Below are 23,151 nucleotides of genomic sequence, written 5' to 3' on the forward strand. Positions count from 1 at the left end.
TGAGGTCGCTGGAGTTGTCCCGCACACAGACGCAGGGGGCCGATGGTGGGGCTGGGGCTCTCACTCTGGGAAGATGAAAACGTCTCGCAGATGGATGGCAGCGATGGCTGCACAACAATGGGAACGCGCTTACCGCCCCTGAAATGGACACAAAACCGCTAAGATGATAAATTGTATGTGTCTTTGACCACAATTAAAAAACCGGTGTGTGGCGGGGGGAAGCTGCCAGGTCAGAAGAAAGGTCCTCATTAAGCTCTCCTGATTCCTTCCCGCTCGTCCCTCGTCACACGTGGGAATATCAGCAGCAGGCTGGCTTGGGGGGGTGCCCGTCCCGTGGGGCGTCGGAAGGAGCCTCTTCCCAATACCCTCCCTCGAGTCACCTGGGCGCCTCCTGTCTCCCCGTCACCCCATCATCCCTGGGCGAGGCCCCCGCTGCCTGCTGACCGGCCTCCCGGCGCCCTCCCCTCTCGGCCTGACACCACCTGACCCCAAAGCATCCAAATCCCTCCACCCAGAAACCTCCACGGCTCGTTGCTGCCTAAGTGAAATCTCAACTGGGCCTGACAGTCAAGGCCACCAGACTCTATGCCCACGACCCGTCCACATGCGGGGGGGGGGGGCGGCGGGGTCAGGCACATGGGCTCCAGATCCCGGCCCTGCCTCGTCTCTGCTACACAGCATCCTCACTAGAGAAAAGGACAGGAAGAGCGCGGTGGCTTCCGAGAGGACATGAAATGACACAAGAAATGTGTCACAGTAGTTAGTACCTGCCGTCTGTGGACACGCCCTGCACTTCTGATGTCACTGCTCAGCCGCCTAGCCTGCCCCGCCCTTCAGGCCGTGCTCAACCACCACCTCCCTCAGGAAGCCCGCCTTCATATCACCAGACGCCTTGTCCTGAAGGCACTCAGCCCACTGGCCTGGGATGGGGGTCCCCACTCTCATCTCTACCGTAGGATCACAAGGCTCCCCGAAGGCAGAGCCACCCTGAAGCCCAGCGCTCTGGGTGTCACGGGTGACTACTGAGCAAACGGGTGTCCCAGGAGATCCCCACCGTGGTGCCTGGCGGCTCTTCAGTTACTCTACAGCCGGACTCCCAAGTTCGAGCGTCTCTGCTGCTGACCGTTTCATAAAAAGAGGAGCAGGTGGCTTGTCGCACGGCGGAGCCCCGAGTCTGGGAGGTGAGCACTTGGAGGCCACGTGCTCAGACGAGCCCCCGGGGCCATCTGGAAACCAGGAACAGCAAGGACACTGCGCACCAAGGAGGGCTGGGGGCAGGCCTCCTGAGTGCGCTGCTGGCTCCCGGGGACCAAACGCTACACATCAAGGACGCAAGGTCAAACGTGAGCCCCACACACCACGGAGTGACCGCAAATTTCTCACCAACTACAGGGTCGTGGCCAAAACTGCAGATAAATCTGAACCAGGAGCCTTCCCGGACTAGCCAACAGGACACCTTTCCCAAGTCGGGGCCGCGGAGCGAGAGGATCCCAGGGTCAGTCACGCCCTGGAGGGGGAAGGTCAACGCATCTGTCGCCCAAGCCTCACCTTGCTGACGTCAGGAATCGATTCTCGGGACAGACTCCTCACAGCACCCCTGTCACAGCAAATCCTTACGGCCAGGATTTATACACTCACAGGAACAGCTGGAGTGACCACCCTGCTCCGTGACTGCGGCCGGGAAGTGTGGTCGCAAACAGAACACCCTTCCTGACTGCCTTCCCTTTCCAGAAATATCACACGGCAAGGGCGCTCTCGCTTGAGGAGATCTGTCTGCTACCCTTTTATAAACACGAGGGAGGCCTGATTTCAAGTGCAGGGTCCTGCTTTTTGTGGAAGGTGACCACGAAAACCCCCTTCCTCTACCCGAGTTTCACGCTCTGCCAGAATAACCACGAAAGCAGGCGGAAGAAGCAGGTGTAACATTTACTCCATCCTCTCTTTCTGCGCTTTTCATATTAAATATCTCAAATATATTAATCTTAGAAAACAATATTAACACAGTACTGAACGAATATAGGCAGTGGAGTAAACGGTACGTCTAGATTGCAAAATCGTAGGTTATTTAAAAAACTGGAGTGTAGGGACGGTCTCCAGCCTCCTCGTTGACGGGAGCGCTGGGGAACCCTGCCGTGTCGGGCCGGCAGGGAAACGGGGCCGTGAAAAAATCCACGCGGGAGCCCATCGCTCCTCCCTCAGGAAGACGGCCGTGGGACGGCAGATGACGTGAGCCCGGTTGGTTCCGGCGTTCGGGACTGTCCCCGCCGCCCTCAGTCTCTGAGCAGGTTTTCGGGCTTCGGGTAGCCGAACAGGACGAAATCGGCCTCGTAGAGTTTGTACAGCTGCTGCCTCCAGGCCAGGGGGATGGGGGCGAACCAGCCCTCCTCCCAGCTGCTGGCGGTCCTGTTCCGGTAACTCGGGGGGAAGTGCAGGAGCTTGTCCACCTTGAGAAGCCGCAGCAGCTGGGCGGCGTCCTGGTCCAGCGTCTCCAGCTTGCCCACAAAGTCGTAGTCGATCTGGCAGGGGTGGCAGAGCCGGTGCACCTGCCTCCAGTGCTCGTTGAAGGGCGCCAGCTTCTCGGTGCGCGGGTCCAGCAGGTACTGGATGAAGTTGGCGAAGGACACCTTGAGGCCCGCGCTGAAGGCCTCGCTGACGGAGGAGGGCAGGCCGGTGCGGTTGGCGTACATGGTGAGCATGGGCACGGCGAACTTGCGGTAGAACTCCTCGTTCTCCAGCTGGAACTTGCTGCGGAAGGCGGAGATGAGGCGCACGAAGGGGTCGCGCACGAACAGGAACTTGGTGTACTTCTTGAGCTTGATCTTCATGAGGTGGCGGGAGAACTTGCCGTAGCGGCGCCAGAACTTGTTGAAGGTCAGGTGGGTGCTGGAGTTGTGGACGTACTCCCGCGGGATGTCCAGCGGGTCGCGGTAGGGGGCGCCCCGGTCCAGGAGGCTCTCGCTCAGCACGATCATGACGCGTTTCCAGTTGGTGCAGGCCACCTTGGGCACGTAGCAGTAGATGACGCCGTGGCGGTCGTCCACGATCAGGTGGTTCAGCTCGTAGTTGGGGATGTCGTCGAACGAGCGCTCCTTGGTGGGGAACACGAAGCTGGCGTTGGCGCAGAGCCCCCGGAGCACGCTCCTCCGCTCGGCCTGCCGCCCGCCGGGGTCCGGGCCCTGCTGGGCGTCGCGGGCGGACCAGTCGTAGCCCCGCACGCTCTCCTCCGCGTTGCTCAGCACGGGCCTGCCCGAGGCCGGCACCGAGGGCTGCTCCGTCCTTCGACCGGAGGGGGCGCTCTGCTTCAGGCCGCCGCTAAGCAGCTTCTGCAAAAACGCGTCCACGTCGGCCGTGAACTCCTTCTCTGCCCCCTGCGCGGGGGTGGGGCGCGGCCTGGGGAAGGAAGTGTGCAGGTAGAAGTGGGCCGTGCCCACGTTGTCCCAGTACACAATGATCAGGAGGACCATGAACACGGACCCCAAGACCAGCCACAGGCGGAAGAGCCGGGTTTTGGTCATTCTGTTCACGGACGGGCCGCGGGCCCTCTCACCCGGGAGCTTTCACGGCAGCTTCATGGAGGAGGGGCGCTGCTCTCGGGACCCTGGAAAGGCAACACAGAGCCACGTTAAAGACCGCGTCCAGGTAACGTGCCCTCCTGGAGCCTCAGGTTCCGGCGCACGGTGCTTGCCTCGCGGTCAGGGTCCCCGTCCCCCGGCTCCCACCCCATTCTCCACGGCTCAGGCTCTGCGGGGCTGCCTGCCGGACTTCAGCTCCTCCGTGTAATGCGACCAGCGCTGCTTTGAGGGGCCCGGGACGGGTGCGGCTGATGCGGTTCACCGGACATCCTTTATCACGGAACTGAAAGCAGGGGGCTAAGAGACCAGGCTCAGGCGGGAACACAGACCCTCCTGAGCGGGAGGTGCCGAGGAGGAAGGAGAGGCGGGCAGTGAAACACACACACAAGAAGGTTAAGGTGTAATGCATCCTACAATTTGTAATGATGTTAAAGGCGCCCCCGTGTACACTTAATCCTAAGAAACACGTCAGAGGCAGGCTCGTGTGTGTGGCCGACGCGTGCTGGGCCCTGGGCACCGTGTCTGCCCCTCTGTGTGGAAAGGGCAGGGCACACTCGAGGTCTCTGGTGACAGAGGGAGGGTGCAGCAGGCAGATGAACGCGGGCCCGTGTGAGAGCTCTCCAGGCCCTGAGAGCCTGTCCGCGTCCCCGCGGGAACCAGACAGCAGCGGAGCCACGGCCGGAGGAGGCAGGAGGGTGGAGGGAGGGCAGGTGCAGGGGGGGAAGCGGTGTCAGCAGGTGCTGGGGCCTCACCCCCGGGGTCGAGCAGCATGCCACCGGCCTGGGGGCAGGCCGCCACCCCTGCGTCAGGGAGGGCTCTGCAGGCTGGATGAGGGATTCGTGCTTCCCTTACAACTTCCACTAAGGCTGTCATCGACTGTGGTCAAGGTCAATCCCAAAAATGCCAGAGGACCCCTTCCTGGGGCCAGTCCTGTTTGACAGCTGTTCTGAGCAGCAACCCTGTCCCAGGCAGCACAGGGAAGAAGAGGCAGTGTCTGAAAAGTGCCAGGATAAAGGGGGCTGGGGAAGTTGCAGGGGCCACATTCACCTCTCTCTTTCCTGTATTTTGAACCAGGACCATCTTACATAAAAAACAAATTATCCTACCAGGTTCAGTAAGCATGACCTGAGAGTCTGAGGTTTCTGGAAAAGTTCAAGATCTGTACCCCTCTCTCCTGGCATTCACCTCCTGTGTGCAGTACCCCTAGACAGGCACACGTCTTAATCCACTTAAGACTAAGTGGGGTCCTTGCCTCTCCTGTGGCTTCTGCCGGCCATCAGGCCTCTTCCCCAATAGCACCTGCGAGAGGGGAGTGGGGGCTGCTGAGGCCGAAGGAGAGATTTGCAGCGGGGGCTCAAGTATCTGGAGGGCAGTCGCCTGGGAGAGGGGACAGGCTTATCCCGTGTGGCTTCAGAGGACAGAACTCAGACTCTGGGTCTGGCCTAACGAGAGAATGAGTACACTCCTCTAAAGTGGCCCAAACCCAGAAGGAGCCATTTTTAAGACACACCGGGAGCTCTGCCAGTGGGGGCACCAGAGCAGACACAGACACAGCGCGTCCTGGGGGCGTTCCGGGAGGGTCTCCCACCGTGCATGCTCTGGGACTTCTCAGTTTCTGAACCTCTCCGAGTCTGAACCTCTTGCACGTGTTCGACTATGTGCCTGGTACCTGGTACCTGATGCAGTTTCATTAAATGAACCTAAAACTTCACGAGGCCAAGGTCTGGAAGCAATCTCCACCCACCTATGCAGCCTTGTTTATACTCAGTTCATTTTGGGCTTTTTTGGTTGTTTTAAATGTTTATTTATTTTGAGAGAGAGGCAGAAAGAGTGCCTGAGCAGGAGAGGGACAGAGAGAGAGAGAGAGAGAGAGAGAGAGAGAGAGAGAGAGAATCCCAAGCAGGCTCCGCACTGTCAGCACCAAGCCCAACGTGGGGCTTGATCCTACGAACCATAAGATCATGATCTGAGCTGAAATCAAGAGTTGGACATTTAACTGGCTGATCCCCCCGTCCCCCCCACCCCGCCGCCCCTATGTTGTGTGTTTGATGGAGAAAGTGTTACATGTTCACAGTACAAAGGGTTGTGTGGGCTGACACAGGAAAGGTGCCGACGCAAGCAGGTGACAGAAAAGAATGTGCTGGTCACAGTCACCCGCACCAGTCCTTCCTGGGCCCCGGTGATCTCAGCGCACCCCCACAGAAAAGGAAACCCAGCCGGGGGCGCAGAGAACCCGGCTGACCGCTACTCTGCCACGGGCCGGGCAGGGCCGGGGCAGTGCGCGCCTTCGGGATTTATCACACCTTGTGGAAGTGATAAGTGTGTCACAAAATGAAGAAAACCATCAGGATTAGAGGCGTGTGTCTCTCACCCAGCTTCCCCTGAGGGCATCACAGGTGTGCAGGGAGTAACAACAGCTATGTGACAACAGTTTAAAGCTGTTTTTGTGGTGACAATCACACGACGTCACAGCCTGTTTTCAAAATTAGATCATAAGTACCACGCCATTAAAGTTTTCGAGACCGCGCCTTCTCGGGGATGTACAAGGGTGAAGTTTCTAGAGATGGAAAGTGAAACCATATCAAAAAAGAGGAAAAGAAAAGTTTTCCCGAAGGCTGAGAGCAAAGGGAAAGAGTAAGTGCAAATGTCAACTGACGCGAGAGCTCGGCTTCCAGTTTTAAGAATGAGACTCACACACACGGTGGGGATGATGCCGAGTCAGAGTCCCGTCTGCGGGCACAGGCACCAGCCACAGATCAAGGACCGGGCCGTCATTTGTGGGCTTAGAATGCTAAGAACCAGCTAAGTCTGCTTATGATAAACAATATAAAAATAAACACCTTTGCTTATTTTTCAGGCAAGATGTAGCATATGCATGTTAACAAATGCCAGGGCCTACGGCGTTCTGTAAAAATGGACGCTCATGACTAACAATTTAGTAACACTTCGCTTTAATTTCGAGGAAAAGAGAAGGTTGAATACCCAGGGGAGAAAAATGACACACAGAGATAATGCATCTTCGATCGCAGTTGCCCTTTCCAGAGCCGTCACCACGGGCCAGGCACCGGGAGGAGCGTGTCACACGCGCGCGCTCCTTCAAGCCTCTGCACGCGGCCTCAGGGAGGCACAGCCCTCTCACGGCTGAGGAACCCGAGGCCCGGAATGCAAGCCTCGCTCCACAGGTCAAGCCCACACACACTCCGGCTCCCTCAGCTTTGTTACCGTTAGACGTACTCGGTCTTCCAAACGGCTTGTGTAGCTCACGCACGAGGACGTGCACGTCCTTAAAACGTACCACTTGGTGAGTTTGGACGCATGCACCCGTGACACGCTCACCACGGTCAGAGAGGGAACATCTCCATCGACCCCCCAAAGCGTATTCATGCCCGTTCTAATCCCTCTCCCCGGCTCATCCCTCCCCTCCTGCAGCTGATCTGGCTTCCGTCACTATAAATTAGCTCGCGTTTTCTGGAGCGTCGTATCAATGGAACCACACGGCGTGTACTTTGAGACTCGTCCATGTGGTCGCGTACGTCGACGCCTCCTTCTTTTCCGTGACCTCGGGGCATTCCACGGTAGAAAGCGTTTACACGGGAGTCATGGTAGGACACACGCACCTGACACCCGCCCTGTATTTTCCCACCTCTCCCAGGGACTGAAGTCACACGGGCAAGTTTCCTCCTACTCAAAGTTCGATCTGGTGAACAGAAGGGGCTTAGAAGGATCACGCTTCCTTGGAAGTTCAGATGCTGACCTGCGTGTCTCTGTCGCAAACGGGCGAGGGTTCCCTGGCTTTTCCGACCCAAGAGATGCAGAGGCACCGGGCCTGGAGGCGAAGGGCACCGAACGGAGCACTGGTTACGGCTGCAAGGGGCCGTGGTCAGGCTGGAACTAGCCCCAAATGCTCCCAGTGGGAACTGAGGCACCTGACGTTTCTTTCTTACCTGTGCGCAATATGGTTCTCTAAGCTTTTAGCACCAGGCGCTACCATCTACGACTCTTGTAGTACGTTTAACATCTACGGCTTTGTTCTTAGTCCACAGATAACCTACCCGAGGACGACCAGGCACCACCAAGCACTGCAGCCGAGCACCAGGACCCCGTCCAGGTACGGTACCTGCCCCCGCCGGGCCCGGGGCCAGCAGCAGGCCACGCGGCGACCTCCACGGCGCTTTCCTCGGGGGTGCAGAGAATCTACACCTTATGTTGTAAACAGCGAGTCGACTAACTTACTCGTAATGAGACCCATAACTTACACCACGCACCCTCCACCACTCGGCGTGAACGGCACGGCCCCTCCCCGTGGCAGGCGGCAGGGAGAGCTCCCAGGCGGGCAGCCGGCCACCGGGTAAGCACACGGGACTCCACACGGGAAGGGCCACCGCGACCGCCACCCGACACAAGACAGAGTCCGCACATATCCCGGGACAGCGCGCGGGTGTCTGGGTGACTCTGACTCCCCTCTTCACGGCTTTCGCGTTTACGGTGTTTTTGTTTACACTGAGCATTGATTGGTTTTTACTGTGAGAAAAAAACATTTTCCCTTTTATTTTATTTATTTATTATTTTTTTTATTTTTAAAATTTTTTTTAACGTTTATTTATTTTTGAGACAGAGAGAGACAGAGCATGAACAGGGGAGGGGCAGAGAGAGAGGGAGACACAGAATGTGAAACAGGCTCCAGGCTCTGAGCCGTCAGCACAGAGCCCGACGCGGGGCTCAAACTCACAGACCGTAAGATCATGACCTGAGCCGAAGTCGGACGCTTAATTGACTGAGCCACCCAGGTGCCCCAACATTTTCCCTTTTAGAAAAGATACACAGCGGGGTGCCTGGCTGCCTCAGTCTGTGAAGCATCTGACTTCAGTTCGGGTCATGATCTCACGGTTTGTGAGTTCGAGCCCCACGTCGGGCTGTCTGGTGCCAGTGCAGAGTCTGCTTCAGATCTGCCGTCTCCCCCTCTCTCTCTGCCCTTCTCCCTCTCGCTCTCTCAAAAATAAACATTTAAAAGAAAAAAGGAAAGAAAAGACACACGGCAATAAAAAATTAAGGCATTAACAACAAAAGAAAAAATAGACAAAGTGGACTTCATGCAACTTAGCAACTTTTGGGCCTCAAAAGGCACTGCCCACAGGGAAGATTCCTGCAGAATGGGACAAAATGTTTTCAAATCGTGTATCTGATAAGGGGTTAATATCCAGAATAAATGGAGAACTCGTTAAACTCCAAGGAAAAAACAAATCAAACAACCAATTCAAGAATGGGCAAAAAATATGAATGGACATTTCTCTGAAACCATACAAATGGGCCAGGAGTACATGAAAAGATACTCAACATCACTCATCGCCAGGGAAATGCAAATCAAGACCACGACGACACAGTACCTCACACCCATCAAAAACCCCAATCAAAAAATAGGGGAGCCTGGAGGGCTCAGTCGATGCAGCATGTGACTCTCGACCTTGGGGTTGTGAGTTCTAGCCTCACGTAGGGGACAGATATCACTTTAAAAAAATAGTAAAATCGGTTGACCTGGGTCGCTCAGTGGGTTAAGCGTCCAACTCTTGATTTCATCTCAGGTCACGATGCCAGGGTCATGGGATGGAACCCTGCAACAGGCCCAGTGCTGGGTGTGGAGCCTGCTTGAGATTCTCTCTCCTCTTTCTCTCTCTCTCTCTCTCTCTCTCTCTCTCTCTGTCTCTGCCTCTCTCATAAATAATAAAGAAATATCTTAAAATGAAAACAAAACCAAAAGATGAGTGTTGGCGAGGATGGGGAGAAATTGGAACCCTCGTGCACTACTAACGGGAATGTAAAATGTTGCGGCCCCTGTGGAAAACAGGACGGAGGCTCCTCAAAACATTAACGATAAGGGCGCCTGGGTGGTTCAGTCGGTTGAGCGTCCGACTTCGGCTCAGGTCATGATCTCACGGTTTGTGGGTTCGAGCCCCACGTGGGGCTCTGTGCCGACAGCTCGGGGCCTGGAGCCTGCTTCGGACTCTGCGTCTGCCTCTCTGCCCCTCCCCTGCTTGTGCTCTCTGTTTCTCAAACATAAACAAACATGAAAAAACATTAACAACAGAATTACCATGTGATCCAACAATTCCACTTCTGGGTCTGTATTCAAAGGAACTGAGAGCAGGGTCTCCAAGAGATATTTGTACAGCCAGCCCCACTCACAGCAGCATTATTCACAACAGCCGAATAATGGGTGTGGAAGCCACCCAGGTGTGTGGTGAAGAGTAAGGACATGACAAAACATGGCAAGCACACGACGAGCGTCACTCAGCCTTTCCGAGGGAAGACATGCCGGCACCTGCTACAACGTGGACGAACCTACAGGAAGGACACGATACTCGGTGACATCAGGCAGCCACAAAGGACAAACGCTGAACGACTGCACTTCTGTGAGGTCCCCAGAGGAGCTGGATCCATAGAGAGAGAGAGAGCAGACTGGAGGTTACCAGGTGCTGGGCAGGGAGCGCAAGGGGGTGTTACTATTTACCAGAGGCAGATGTAGTCCGTTTGGAAAGATGGAATGAATTCTAGAGACGGAGGGTGGTGATGGTTGTGTGACAACGTGAATGTGAAGATGATAAATGTTACGTGCATTTTACCACAATTTAAAAAACTGGCAAAGAAAAGAATGAACCAGAGCTCTAACAGCAGACTTGGAAGAATTTATAGGACGTGCCATTGAATAAATAAAGCAAAATGCAGGGCAATGTGTAAAAAACAAATATGTGAGTAAAAATAAATAAAATTAAAGAAAAAAGCAAGGCCTTAAATGTGGGCGAGAACTGCAACAAAGGCCATAAACTTAGAGCTGGCCGCTGGAGCCACACCTTTATCTCACACAAGTCTGCACGAAAGTTCAACGGGCCGACCTTACCGCAATTAGTTCACTAGACAAATGTTCAAGTTTGAAACACGTACAATGAGAGGGTGGACGAATGACAACAAGACAGGTCCTCCCTTTGGGTCGCCAAACCCCGTGTGCCTGCGTCCTGGGAGCGTCGCTTCGCCCTGGAGCCCTGCCACGGAACCAGACCTGCCTGGGCCACAGCCCCCTCCAGGCTTTTCCAAGTTGAGGTGATAAGCACGTCAACACCAGGCCGAGGCAGCGTTTACCGATGAGGCTGAGGCCACGGTCCATTTTTAACATCAAGGAGCAAGGGCAGTCCTTAGTGTGGTCATTTCTAACCTCAAACAAGCCACATAAAGGGCGGTTGTGGAGAGCAGGCGGGCGGAGCCTATCAAAGGGCCTGTGGGAGCAGTCCCAAGAAAGGAACGGCTGTGGCTCCTGCCAGGCACGCACGATCGCCAGTTCACAGCTTCTCAGAGGCGCGACGAGAACGAGAAGGCCCAAGATAAGACGACTACCAGACAGCATCGCCCACAAGTCTTACTGTTAAAAGGGATGGGAGCATCCGAATTTCTGGGTGACACTTCGCTGCCTTCACGATGCAACAGCGAGTCCTGCAACAACACTGACCTCAAACGTGATATTCGTTCAAAAAACAAGGGCATTATTTCCAAACGTGAATCTCCAATTATTTCAAAAAAGCAGTCAACAAAAAGGATTACAGCTTTGGAAGAAGCTGTAAGAAGCCAAGAGGCGTCGCTGAGGAAACGACTGACAATCATCCTGGCTTCTGCCTCCAGCGAGAGAATGGCCAGCAAAGTCTTGTCCCAAAACTTTGCCTTCGGGGCCCAGGTCTCTGCAAGGGCTTTGTCAAGTGTCCTGTGGACGCCACTGATAAGACAATTCAGTTTTAGGTTAGGTTTAAACCAAAAACACGGAGGGTGGCTGTGCAGAGTGGTTTCTCAGCTCGGGGTGGGGTTGCTGAACGTTCCTTTTCACACGCACGGTGCGGCAGCGTAAGCCCGGAGAGCCCGCGCCCCACACCAGCCGCCCACCAGAGGCTGCTGGTCCCCAGGAGCCTTCACACCCACGGCGGGCAAAACTCGAGGAAGGCCGGGCTCCCTCCCGCCTTCCCTACAAGTGCAGGCCACACGGCCACACCCACGTGAGGACCCTTGTAGGGGCACTGCCCACACTTCCAGAGCAGAACCGATGCCCACAGTATGAAAAGGTCGCCAGGTGTGTGCTGGTTAATTTTGTGTCACCCTGGTTGAGCTGCGGGCGGCCCAGACGGTTGGTCACGCAGCACTCGAGTGTGTCTGTGAGGGTGTCTGCAGAGGAGACTGACACTTGTTTGACTCGACAGACAGAGTAAGGAAAGTGGGGGTGGGCCTCGTCCAATGTGCCGAAGGCCTGCACAGAGCAAGGTGGTGAAGGAAGAGAGAATTTCCCCTCTGCCCATCCCTGAGCCGGGACAGCTGTCTCTTGGGGGTCAGGCCTTCAGACTCAGACGGGAACACACCATCAGGACGGCTGGACCTGAGCTTCTCAGCCTCCAGAATCACGTGAGCCAATTCCTAAAAATACATCTCTTTCACACACACACACCAGTGCAAGTGACAAGCCAAGGAAACGTGCTGGGGCTCTCCAGAGAGCCGAGTCCAGAGGGGTGTGTGTGTGTGTGTGTGTGTGTGTGTGTGTGTGTGTGTACCACACATTACAAAAAGAAGCAATCACATCACCGAGAAGTGAAAGAAACAGATACTAAGTATTTGCCGCAGTGGAAAGGGATGTTCAGCCACCAGTCAATAGAGCATTCCAGGGGGAGGGCAGACGGACTTCCCCCGTCTGGATACCCAGTTGCTCTGGCACCGTTTGAGAGACCTGTCTTTCCTGATTCAATCAGTTTGGCGCCTCTCCTTTTTCTTCTCTTTCTACTCAGGTTTACTGAGGTCTGACTTACATCAGCAATTATCTGCAGAGTGTGAGGAGTTTCGGCAAAGATACACCACAACTAAGACGCAGAGAATCTCCTCCACTCTCAAAAGTTCCCTCCTTCCCCGGTGCCCACCTCCGGACAGCCGCTAATCTGTGTTCTGTCCTGTGGTTCACCTTTCCCAGACCGTCACCTACATGAGACCACAGAGGACACAGCCTCTGCACCCAGCAAGACGCTTCGAGATGTGTCCAGGTTGTGGCCTGTGTCAGCACGAAGTTCTCTTTGCCTGGCTGAGTAGTGCTCCACTGTGTGGATACACCACGGTTCACCCGTGACCATTTATCGAACGGACTTGTGGGTTAGTTCCTTGTTTTTGACTGCTATGAGTAAAGCCGGTTATCGACTTTTTTTGGTATACAGACTAGATTCCTTTTTTACGCTAAGACTTTTTAAAAGTTAGAAAAGTTGGTATTAAAAAAAAAATCAAACACATTTTTCAGTTCCTAGAAGGTTCTACAACATCAATAAAAGCAGATATGCTATAATAATGCTTAGGGACTCTATTTAAAGACCAATCAAACTGATCATCAAAACTATGATATATAAATCTTAGCTTATCAACGATTTTTCCAATAAAATTTTAAGGGCTCAGGTGATTACAGCAAGGTTGCATACAAAGTTAATATACAGAAGTCAACTACTTTCCCATATATCAGCAATGAACAAGTGGAATTTGAAACTAAAAACACAATTCTAGGGGTGCCTGGGTGGCTCAGTCAGTTAAGCATCCAGCTCTTGACTTGGGGTCAGGTCACAATCTCACAGTACAAGAGTTCGAGGCCCGCCTCGGGCTCTGTACGGGCAGTGCAGATTCTCTCTCTTGTGGTTCTCTGTCTCAATATCAATAAATAAACTTAAAAAAAAACCCAAAACTACAATTCTATCTACATTAGAACTCCCCAAAATATCTAGGTATAAATCTTAACAAAATAGGTACAAGATCTGTATGAGGAAAACTACAAAACCCTGATGAATGAAATCAAAGAACTCAACATACGGAGAGATATTCCATGTGTGTGGAAAGAGTAAATGTTTGTCAAGATATCAGTTCTTTCCAACTTAACCTACAGATTCAATGCAATCCCAATCAGAATCCCAGGAAGTTACTTTGTTATTATCAACAAGCTGTTTCCAAAATTTCTACAGAGGCAAAAGACCCAGAAAAGGCAACACGATACTGAAGAAGAACAAAGTTGGAGGACTGAATACGGGACCTCCAGACTTACCATAAAGCCACACTAATCAAGAGGATGTGGTATTGGCAATAGAGCCGAGTAAAGATCAATGGAAAAGCACAGACAGCCCAGAAATTGACTCCCAAAAATACAGTCAACCGATCTGTAGCAAAGGCAACACAATGGAACAAAGACAGTCCGCCTCTTCAACAAACGGCACTGGGACAAGTGGACACCCACATGGAAAGAGGAGTACGTGAAAGAATCCTGACACAGACCTTACTGCCTTCACAAAAATTAACTCCACGTGGATCACAGACCTAGATGTACAACGCGAAACTATAAAACTCCGAGAAGGTCATAGGAAAGGACCTACATGACCTTGGGTGTGGTGATGCCTTTCAGATACAGCACCAAAGACCCGATCCCTGAATGAAATAATTGTCCACACAAAGATGTGTCCAAGAATATTCACTGCTGCTTTATTCAAAACAGCTACAAACTGAAAACAACCCAGAGGTCCACCAACGAGTGAAAGAATAAACAAATCGTGGTGTACTCATTCAGTGGAAAACCACCCAGCCACAGAAGAGAACGTACCACCGGCTCATGAACCGGTACCCGCAACAACATGGGTCAATCTCACAGATAATAAGCTGAACAGCAGAGCCCAGGCACAAGTACATACCACATGATTCCACTTACAGGAAGTTCCCGAAAGGTGAAAACAGTGACAGAAATCACAGTACAAAGGAACAGGAGGAAACGTCAGGGGATGGAAATGTTCTATTGTGTTGACCGCAGCGGCAGCTCCACAGGTGGACATATCTGTCCGCATCTGTTGAACTGTGCACTTAAGAGGTGTGCATTTTGGGGCACCTGGGTGGCTCAGTCGGTTGAGCATCCGACTTCGGCTCAGGTCATGATCTCACGGTTCGTGGGCTCGAGCCCCACATCGGGCTCTGTGCTGACAGCTCGGAGCCTGGAGCCTGCTTCGGATTCTGTGTCTCTCTCTCTGCCCCTCCCCTGCTCACGCTCTGTCACTCAAAAATAGATAAATGTAAAAAAAAGAGTTGTGCATTTTACTGCATGGAAATTATACGTCAATACACCTGATTTCAAGAAAAAGGACGTTAGCAGTCTTGTTAAGTCAACCTCCAGAAGCTCAAACTTTCTAACGTGAATACCATGAACTAGCTCTCAGTTCACAGGACAGGAACACAGGACGAAAACACCGGCCTCAAGGTCCTACAGACATTTATAGATCAGGAGGAAATGGGGAGGAATCTGGAGGCCAAGGCCAGTCTCTGCTGAGTGGCCCTGGGACATCACCTCAAGTCGGAGCTTCAATTTCTCGCCTATAAAACAAGACCCCCCCCCCCACCAAGGCCATTTTGCTCACCAGAGTGACCCAGACTATGGAAATGAAAACATGAGCTAAATATATTATAAACTATTAAACCACCCCCTTCAGCCCATACCACTGTACTTATTTATTTTTCCATCTTTATCGGGCCCTCAAATATTTGTATTCCATAAATATACCATGTTATTTATTTTTTATTACTCATATTTTCTACCCATAATTGGTTATCAGCAAAGAAAGTATCTATGCTTTCAACTGACTTTATAATTACAAGAGCTAATAAGTTTTCGAAAGTGCTATTGTAAACTCTTAGATACATTAACTTATTTAATCCTCACACTGATTATGGTTAAACTAGGACAGAACATTGAGGCAACCTGCCCAAATCTACAAAGCTGGCACTTGTTCAGAGCTGACATTTGAACCCAGGCAACTGAGTTAAGAACCTACCTTCCTGGGGCGCCAGGGTGGCTCAGTTGGTTAAGTTATCTGACTCTTGATTTTGGCTCAGGTCACGATCTCACAGTTCATGGGTTTGCGCCCCACCCTGGGCTCTGTGCTGACAGTGCTTGGGATTCTTTCTCCTTCTCTCTCTCTGCCCCTCCTTCACTTGTGTGCACACTCTCTCTCTCACAAAAATAAACTTCAAAATAAAACAAAACAGGGGCGCCTGGGTGGCTCAGTCGGTTGAGCGACTGACTTTGGTTCAGGTCATGGTCCCACGGTTTGTGAGTTCAAGCCCCGCGTCAGGCTCTGTGCTGACACCTCAGAGCCTGGAGCCTGCTTCGGGTTCTGTGTCTCCCTCTCTCTGCCCCTCCCCAACTCCTGCTCTGTCTCTGTCTCAGAAATAAACATTAAAAAAATTTTTTTTTTAAACAAAACAGAGCCTACCTTCCCAACCACCACACCCTGCCAGTTTCTATAGTGCACATTTAATGCAGAATTGGTTGGTTTTTAGCGGGACACTCAGATTTCTGTTACCTTTATTTCTTCTTGTACCAATAACCAACTTCTGAGCATCAAATCAAACGACATGACCTTCATTAAGGAGTCCAAGAATGGGGGCACCCGGCTGGCTCAGGCAGTTAAGCGTCTGACTCCAGTTCAGGTCATGATCTCACAGTTCATGAGTTCGAGCCCCACACTGGGCTCTCTCCTGTCAGCGGAGAGCCTACCTTAGATCCTCTATCCTCCTCCCTCTCTGCCCCTCCCTCCCTCCCTCTCAAAAATAAATAAACAACAAAAAAAAAAAAAAGAAGGTCCAAGAATGTGTTCAGTTTTACTTATTATGCTACTGGCAAAAATACCAGAAACTACCCACTCCTTTTCCAGCTTTACAAATACTACGTAAAAAGCAAAGAAATCATTAAGGTACCCATCACTGTAGCCTATAGAAATATGGAAAGCTTCCGTCAGCGGTCTCCACATTTATTCTCTGAGCTGCATCATCTAGCATTGGAAGTGATGCTTGTGCTGGATTAAAGCCCCCGGTGCAAAACAGATGTGCATCCGATGCCACCAGCATCAGGGATTATTATTATTAGTTTATTTATTTATTTTGAGAGAGCGAGCCAGAGCCGGGGAGGGGCAAAGAGAGAGAATCCCAAGCAGGCTGCACAACGTCAGTGCGGTGCTGACACAGGCCTCGATCCCACAAACCGTGAGGTCATGACCTGAGCCGAAATCAAGTCACCCAACTGACCACGCCACCCAGGCACCCCTAGGGGTTATTCGTTTATAGAATCACTTCGCTGGTGTTCAGTTCACCCTGAGAACTACTTCTGACAGCGGCTCAGATAAAATTAGGAAGAAACGGTCACAGTGATGGACTGGAAGGCTGGTGTGCGTCCCAGAAGACCTGGATGAAAATCGAGCCTGAGCTGCCCCCCCACCCCCACCCCGGAGCTGAGCCCAGGACACAGAGGGCCGTGGGTGCACACTGGTCTCCCGACCCCTGGTCTCTGAGCCCCACCGGTAACTATCTCCAAGAAGACGGGGTATCAGGGCACGCGTACTACACTCCCACGCTAGATTTCAAGTTCTGAGAGGACAGGAATCATCTCTTGTACCTGCTGTATTCCTCACAAGACCCAAAATTTTGCTGCATGGCACTTGACTCTGGAACCCAAATGATAAGCTCTCATTTCTCAGAGTTCATTCGAATAAATTATTTCAAGGGAAAATATTGATGTAAGTTCCACCACAATTAGTTTAAGAACCTGCCTGGAGCTTTACGTCCGAAACCCATCCAGACTCTAACCTCTTCCAGGCTTTCCACCGCCCGTCCCCGCCCCCCACCCCCCAACCCCCAACCCCGGTGCAGCCAACATCAGCTCTCACCCGCAACACTCCAACTGTCTCCATCCAACCCGCTCTCTGCTCTTGAGCCAGACACCCACTTTCAAGGTGGCAGTCAGGCTCATGCTATCCCAAGTCAGACCACACCACATCTCTGCTCAAACCCCTCCGGTCACTGGAGTCCGATGGCTTCCCACTGCAGTCCTTACAGGCCCTGCCTGATGGGATCCCACACCCTCAGCCCTTCCGTCGCCCCCCTCACGGCCCTGCCTAGATGCACCCAGGGGCTCCACCCCGCACGTGCTTCGGGTTCCTGCTCAAAGCTCACCTCACCAGGGAGGCCTCCCGGGTCGCTCCCACCCTGCAGACCTGCCTCCTCTCTGTGGCTTGTGTCATTCCCTCCAATATCGTACGTTCTCCGCTTTATGTGTGCATTGCATCATCTGTCTACACTACAACGTAAACTCGAGGAGGCACGTATACAGTAGGTACTCAATAGAGTCATCACGCTAATGAAGAAAACAGATGAACACAATGACCCTGATTTTATCATTCCTGACACTGGCTGACAGGTAACGAAATAACGGGGCTCCTTCTGCTTTTGAATGTGCTTTAAAACCCCTTATGAAAAGTTAAAAAGAAAAACAAAATAGCTAAAAAAAAAAAAAAAAGCGCCAACACTGCTATGTGACCACAGCCAGGAGACAGGATGCAGAGAACAATGACAATGATGACAAGGAAATCAGAACAAGTAAACTCTTCCCAGATAAGGAAAAGGGCACAAAACACAGGCAGGACCAGGGCCCCTTCTTCCACTGGAGCCGGAAGCTTAGTGCAACTGTCTCTATGTTTATCAACGTTACTTGCACTCGTTTATGTTAAATGATGAAACCGTTCTGGGGAGCTGATTCCAGAAGAGGGCAGCCCCCTGGCCCTTCCGCGTGACCCGCCCCCACCGGGCTCCCTCATTCTTTTCAGCTGAATCTTTGGTGTTAGCTCTGCCTCCGGATAACAGCCTCCTGGGCCGTAAGGGGATCAGCTTTACCTACTGGCTTCCTACTCGGGCAGGTGGGAGGGTAGTTTCCCCGGCCTCCCCCCCACCCCCTCTGGCCCTCCGGGCCAGGCCCTGCTCATCCCCACACGTTCCCCAGACGGGCACATCGGCATTTCAATGAGAGCAATATTCCGTGTTTACGCAAATTATCATCCTTGAGCGAAGGCTGTTCACAGCTGAGCCTGGCAGTTCACCGTAATTATTCTTCTTTCCCTGCACAGTGGTTTCTTTTCCCTGGAACTAGTAACAGTCTTGTGCTCCCATTTGCTTGTACTCATCCAGCCCCAGCCCTGCCAGCTGTCTTCATCCCCTCTCCAGATGTTGTAGAGGATCAGGCGCCCTGTGGACTTCACCTGCTCCCCGCCCCCCCCCAAACCCTCTCCCGGGAGCCGTCTGACGGGGTCAGGCCTGCTCTGCACACCTGCCGCCTCTCCACCTCCTCCGGGAAAGCCCCCTCTCCTCAGGCTCTGTCTAGACTCACCACCTCATGGTGGGAGAGCAGGCCTGTCCGTCACTCCCTTAGAGTAGGGTCGCAAACTTCAGGGGCGTGTCTGAAAACATCTTTATTCCACCCTCCTTTGCCTGAGTACAGAGTTCCAGGTGGAAAATGTTTTCCTTTGCAATTCTGAAAGCCATGCTCACCTGCTTTCCACCTTCTGAGGTTGCTGCGGACGGGTCCCCCAAGCACCCTGCTCCGTGTGTGATGCCCTCTTGGTGGCCTGTGTTTACTCTTCTTTCTAGAAGCCAGCACGGTCCTCTGCCCCAGAGCCCTGAAATTTCACAACAGCGGGCCTCGGGGTGGGTGTGCACATCTCTCTCTCCACCCACGCTCTCACTACCCAAATTCTGAAACCCACAGCCTCGGAGGCGTTTCCAAATAAATCCCTTCCTTGTTTCCCAAACTCTCACTCGTTACTGTGGAAACGCGGCAACCCTCACTGTGCAAACCCGATCCCTGTGATGCAAGGACCCACCCCGGGAAGGGAAGGGAAGAGACAAGAGAGTGAAGGATACCTGCCTCCCCCCCCCACACCGCCCACCCCCAGGGCTGGCCACCTGGATGCCCCTTCCACACAAAGTTTTGGTTCTAGGACGTTCTCCTGCGTCGTGCTGTGGACGGCCCCGTCCTATTTTCTGTTCTTTCTCACTGACGGGGATCATTCAGCCGTCAGCCTCCTGATCGGATCCCTTACCTTCTTCCTTGCTCCCGCTTCCCACCTCTGCTTTTCTGTTCACCTGCCTCAGTTCCTCAACTTTATCTTGCACGCACTGAGCTTTCATTTCTCGCATTGTTTTCTATATCCAAGACTTCACGTCTTGGTTCTTAGAGCGCTTCCCCTGCCTGTTTTTATGGGGCAGCCTGTTCCTGTCTCTTATCTGCATGTGCACGTCGCTGACAGGCGGCTTTCCCGGTCTCCTTCCCGCACACTCTCCGTGGCCTGCAAGCGTGTTCCTATGCCAGAGGTAGGGCACCAAGAGAACTTGGAAGCTTTGAACCATGGTGGGGGAACGTGATCAATTATGAACTTCATTAGGGGGGGGAACCTGTGACGTCACTACTGTTAGGTCCTTTCTCTGGAGCTACTCACACTCCCCAGAGACCCTTCCACTGTCCTGCCCGAAGGGAACGGCGCCAGCCGGCAGTATTCTGGGAGCCACCGACCCCCTCCGCTGCATCCTCTTGTGTTCTGTATAGCAGGGCACACCCCCGCCCCCCGCCCCCCAACTCTGCTGGGCATTTCCCGTTCCTCTCTGAAATATCCACAAAGTTCTCTAAACAGTTACAGAAACCGCCACCCTGGTTAGCGGCGGGAAGCACCGAGTTGCTGTGTCAGCCGGCCCTGGGCACATGTACTGGCAAGGGACTGGAGAAGCGGCCGCCCCGGCTGCAGCCACAGACACTCCGAGCAGGTGTGAAACCAACTGCTGGTTTCTGATGAGAAAGAGACAATTAAAGAAAGGAAGATAAGAGGTAAGCCGTGGTTTCTTAAAATGATAAACCAGCAGCATCTGCTTCAGCAGTTTCATTCGGCAGATTCTCCTCCACAAGTGGCACTTGAGCCTCCAGATCTTTCTAGAACAGAATCACCCATCAGCCGTGGTGACACGCCTTTTTTCCACCACCTTTCCCTTCCTGGCGAGTGCTCCCCACCCTCTCTCCAAGAGCATGTCTCATCAGGAGGGCCCACAAACACCACGAATCCTGCGAGCCTAAAGGTCACACGCGCCGTGACGCCCCCTCCACACCCGCTCCAGCTCTGTCCTTCAAGCACCCACGTGAGAACTCTTGGCTGCTGGGGCATTTTTCCTTTCCCCTTTCCCACACCCCGCGCAGGCCATCACACACACGCTGGGCTCTCCCGTGTCAGTCTCGTGACCACCCCCCACTCTGGCGACCTCTGTCCTCAAGTCATTCCCCCTACACCTGTACCCAGCCAGTCTCCACCTCCCCCTGCCTGCCTCCCACGGTATCGCTGGTGCTGCCTTTCTGAAACACGGATCTATCACCCAAAACCCCGAATGCCCCGCCCCCCTCACCGAAGGTCAGGGTAACAGCCCAAACCCTAGATCGGCATTCAAGGCTCCTCGGTAAGAAACCTCTTTTCAGCCCTAGCTTCCACCCCATTCCTCAATCCCCCTCTCACAATGAATGCAGGGACTTCCTGCCCCCCCCCCACCAAGTACCCCATTCACTTCCCTGTCTCCACACACCCTCCTGCCTCCACCTGGAATGTTCTCTCCAACCTTCACTCGTCCTTCAAGGCCCCCGAAGCCGTTATGTCGTCTCCACCATGGAAAACTCCAAGGCCAGAAAATACACCTCACCGACCCCCTTTCTTCACGCTCTGCGAAGAACTGCCTAGATTATCTACTGTGAGGTCACGCTGTACGATAATCAGTGTCACCATAACTGCCAGCAGCCAGCCCAACGTGGCATCTTGCAAATGACCGGGGGCTGCACGACTGCTGAAATGATGAGGCGGGCCCAGGGCGGGTAACGGGATCGGGACCTCGATCAGTGCCGCGGGCCTGGAAATACCAACCCAAAGTCGGACCAACTACTTTGCCAGAAACGACACACCTTTGCAATTCCATGCAGGCGCTCTCCGGATTCACGGCAGAGGCACGTTCGGGGTCGGGTCCTAGGCCTGGCTATCACTACCGCGGGGGGCAGGTGCACCTAAGTGTATCAAACCAACTCTCCGTCACCCCGATCTTCCACAACGTGCAACTGTACCTCAATTTTTACAAAATGCCCTAACATCCCCGTGTCCCCCCTCCTTTTTCACCGGACACCAGCCCTGACTCACACTCCCCACGCCACATGTTCACGGAGAAGGGCTGCAGGGCGGCCGCGGGTGGGGGCAGGCGAGGACCCGCGGAGCCGCTTCCCAGGCGGCCCTCAGCCCGGACCCCACACTTCGGGGGGCACTACCCTTAAAGATGCGTGTGCAGCGCACACCCCCATTCATGCCGGGCCTCCTGAGTCTCTCCCGAGTCCAAGTATAAAGTAAATAATTTAATAAATCGCGGACACACTGTGGCTTGTTGTGCTCCGCGCCAGACGGAACCTCGGCTGGAGCCAACCGCCTGCCAGCGATGTCCCGGCGGCCAGGAGCCCGAGCTTTAGATACAAGTCCCTCTGTTAGCGGCCAGTGCGTGGCTTCCTTTCGCTGGAGAGGCACAACTGCTGTTTCCGAGCAGGGGATCACTGGAGTGGTCCGCCTCCAAGCCCCTCCTCCCCCCGACCTCCCAGCGGTCGGCCTGGGGTCCCCGGGGTGGGGGTGGGGGCGCCCAGCGCAGGCCGAGCTGGGGTCCCCGGGGTGGGGAGGGGGGCGCCCGGCGCAGGCCGAGCTGGGGTCCCTGGGAGAGGAGGGCGCCCGGCGCAGGCCGAGCTGGGGTCCCTGGAGCAGGGGGGAGCGTCCGGCGCAGGCCGAGCTGGGGTCCCCGGGGTGGGGGAGGGCGCCCAGCGCAGCCCGGTCCGGGGTCCCTGGCGGGGCTGCCCAGCGCAGACCGGCGGGAGGAGCCCCCGGTCCCCGGTAGGCGCGGCGGTGGGGGGGCTCCGGCTGGCCCGGGGTCCGCGCGCAGGGAGCCTGCGAGGGCCCTCGGAGCACTGCGGCGTGAGGCCCGGCTGCGAGCACCGCCGAGGGCGCGGACCGGGAGCGCGCCTGCGGAGCACCCCACCCGCCGCCGCCCTGCAGCGCGGGGCAACCTGGGGCTCAGAGAGGCTGCGAGCCGGGCCAAGGTCACACAGTGGCCGGCGCGGGGGCTCGGCCCGGGGCCGCGGACCCACCGGGTGGGCTGAAGGAGGGAGCCAGAACCCGCCCGCCGCCCGCGCCCCGCACGCCGCCTCACGCCTCGAGCGCCTCAGCTCACCTCACTTCACCTCACCTCGCGTCGCCGGCGCCGCCTCACCACCAGCCGACCCTCCCGAGGCTGTCCCTCCGCCGGCCCCGCCCCCCGGAGCCCGGAGCCCCGCCTTCAGCTCCACGTCTCGCGAGAAGTCGCGGCCCACGGAGGGGCCACGGAGGCCGAGGGGCGCACGCCTTCAATGCGCCTGCGCTCTCCGCACCCCGCCCCCGCCCTCCGCAACCAGTGCCGTGTGGCGCCGTATTTACAACCCGAGCTCGGCCCCGCCTCCCGGCGCCGGGAGCCCGCCCCCCCCCCCCAGCAGCCAATCCCGTTCTGCGGGCAGCAGCAGCGTTGGCCCCGCCTCCAGCGGGTGGGCGCGCGGCGTGCGCAGGGGGCGGTGGGAGGGCCCCGCGCGGCGCCACTAACCTGTGCTTACGGGGCGCCCGCTGTCTATCGGCTCCTTCGCGAC

At 54.7% G+C, this 23,151-nt stretch overlaps 1 protein-coding gene and 1 long non-coding RNA gene across 2 annotated transcripts; one reads left to right on the plus strand and one right to left on the minus strand.

Moving 5' to 3' along the window:
- The first annotated feature begins 1,827 nt into the window (after positions 1-1,827).
- LOC125928328 (uncharacterized) lies at positions 1,828-12,784 on the plus strand. Its single transcript, XR_007459632.1, has 3 exons — positions 1,828-1,917; positions 7,609-7,680; positions 12,380-12,784. It is a non-coding gene; the product is annotated as an uncharacterized LOC125928328 (long non-coding RNA).
- On the minus strand, positions 1,912-22,762 carry CHST12 (carbohydrate sulfotransferase 12). Its single transcript, XM_049638983.1, has 2 exons — positions 22,707-22,762; positions 1,912-3,598 (listed from the first exon to the last, which is right to left on the minus strand). Exon 2 carries the CDS (start codon positions 3,513-3,515, stop codon positions 2,271-2,273), a length of 1,245 nt encoding a protein of 414 aa, XP_049494940.1. The 5' UTR covers positions 3,516-3,598; positions 22,707-22,762; the 3' UTR covers positions 1,912-2,270.
- Between the last annotated feature and the right edge of the window lie 389 nt (positions 22,763-23,151).

Source organism: Panthera uncia, chromosome E3, assembly GCF_023721935.1.
Source record: "Panthera uncia isolate 11264 chromosome E3, Puncia_PCG_1.0, whole genome shotgun sequence".
Lineage (NCBI taxonomy): Eukaryota > Metazoa > Chordata > Mammalia > Carnivora > Felidae > Panthera > Panthera uncia.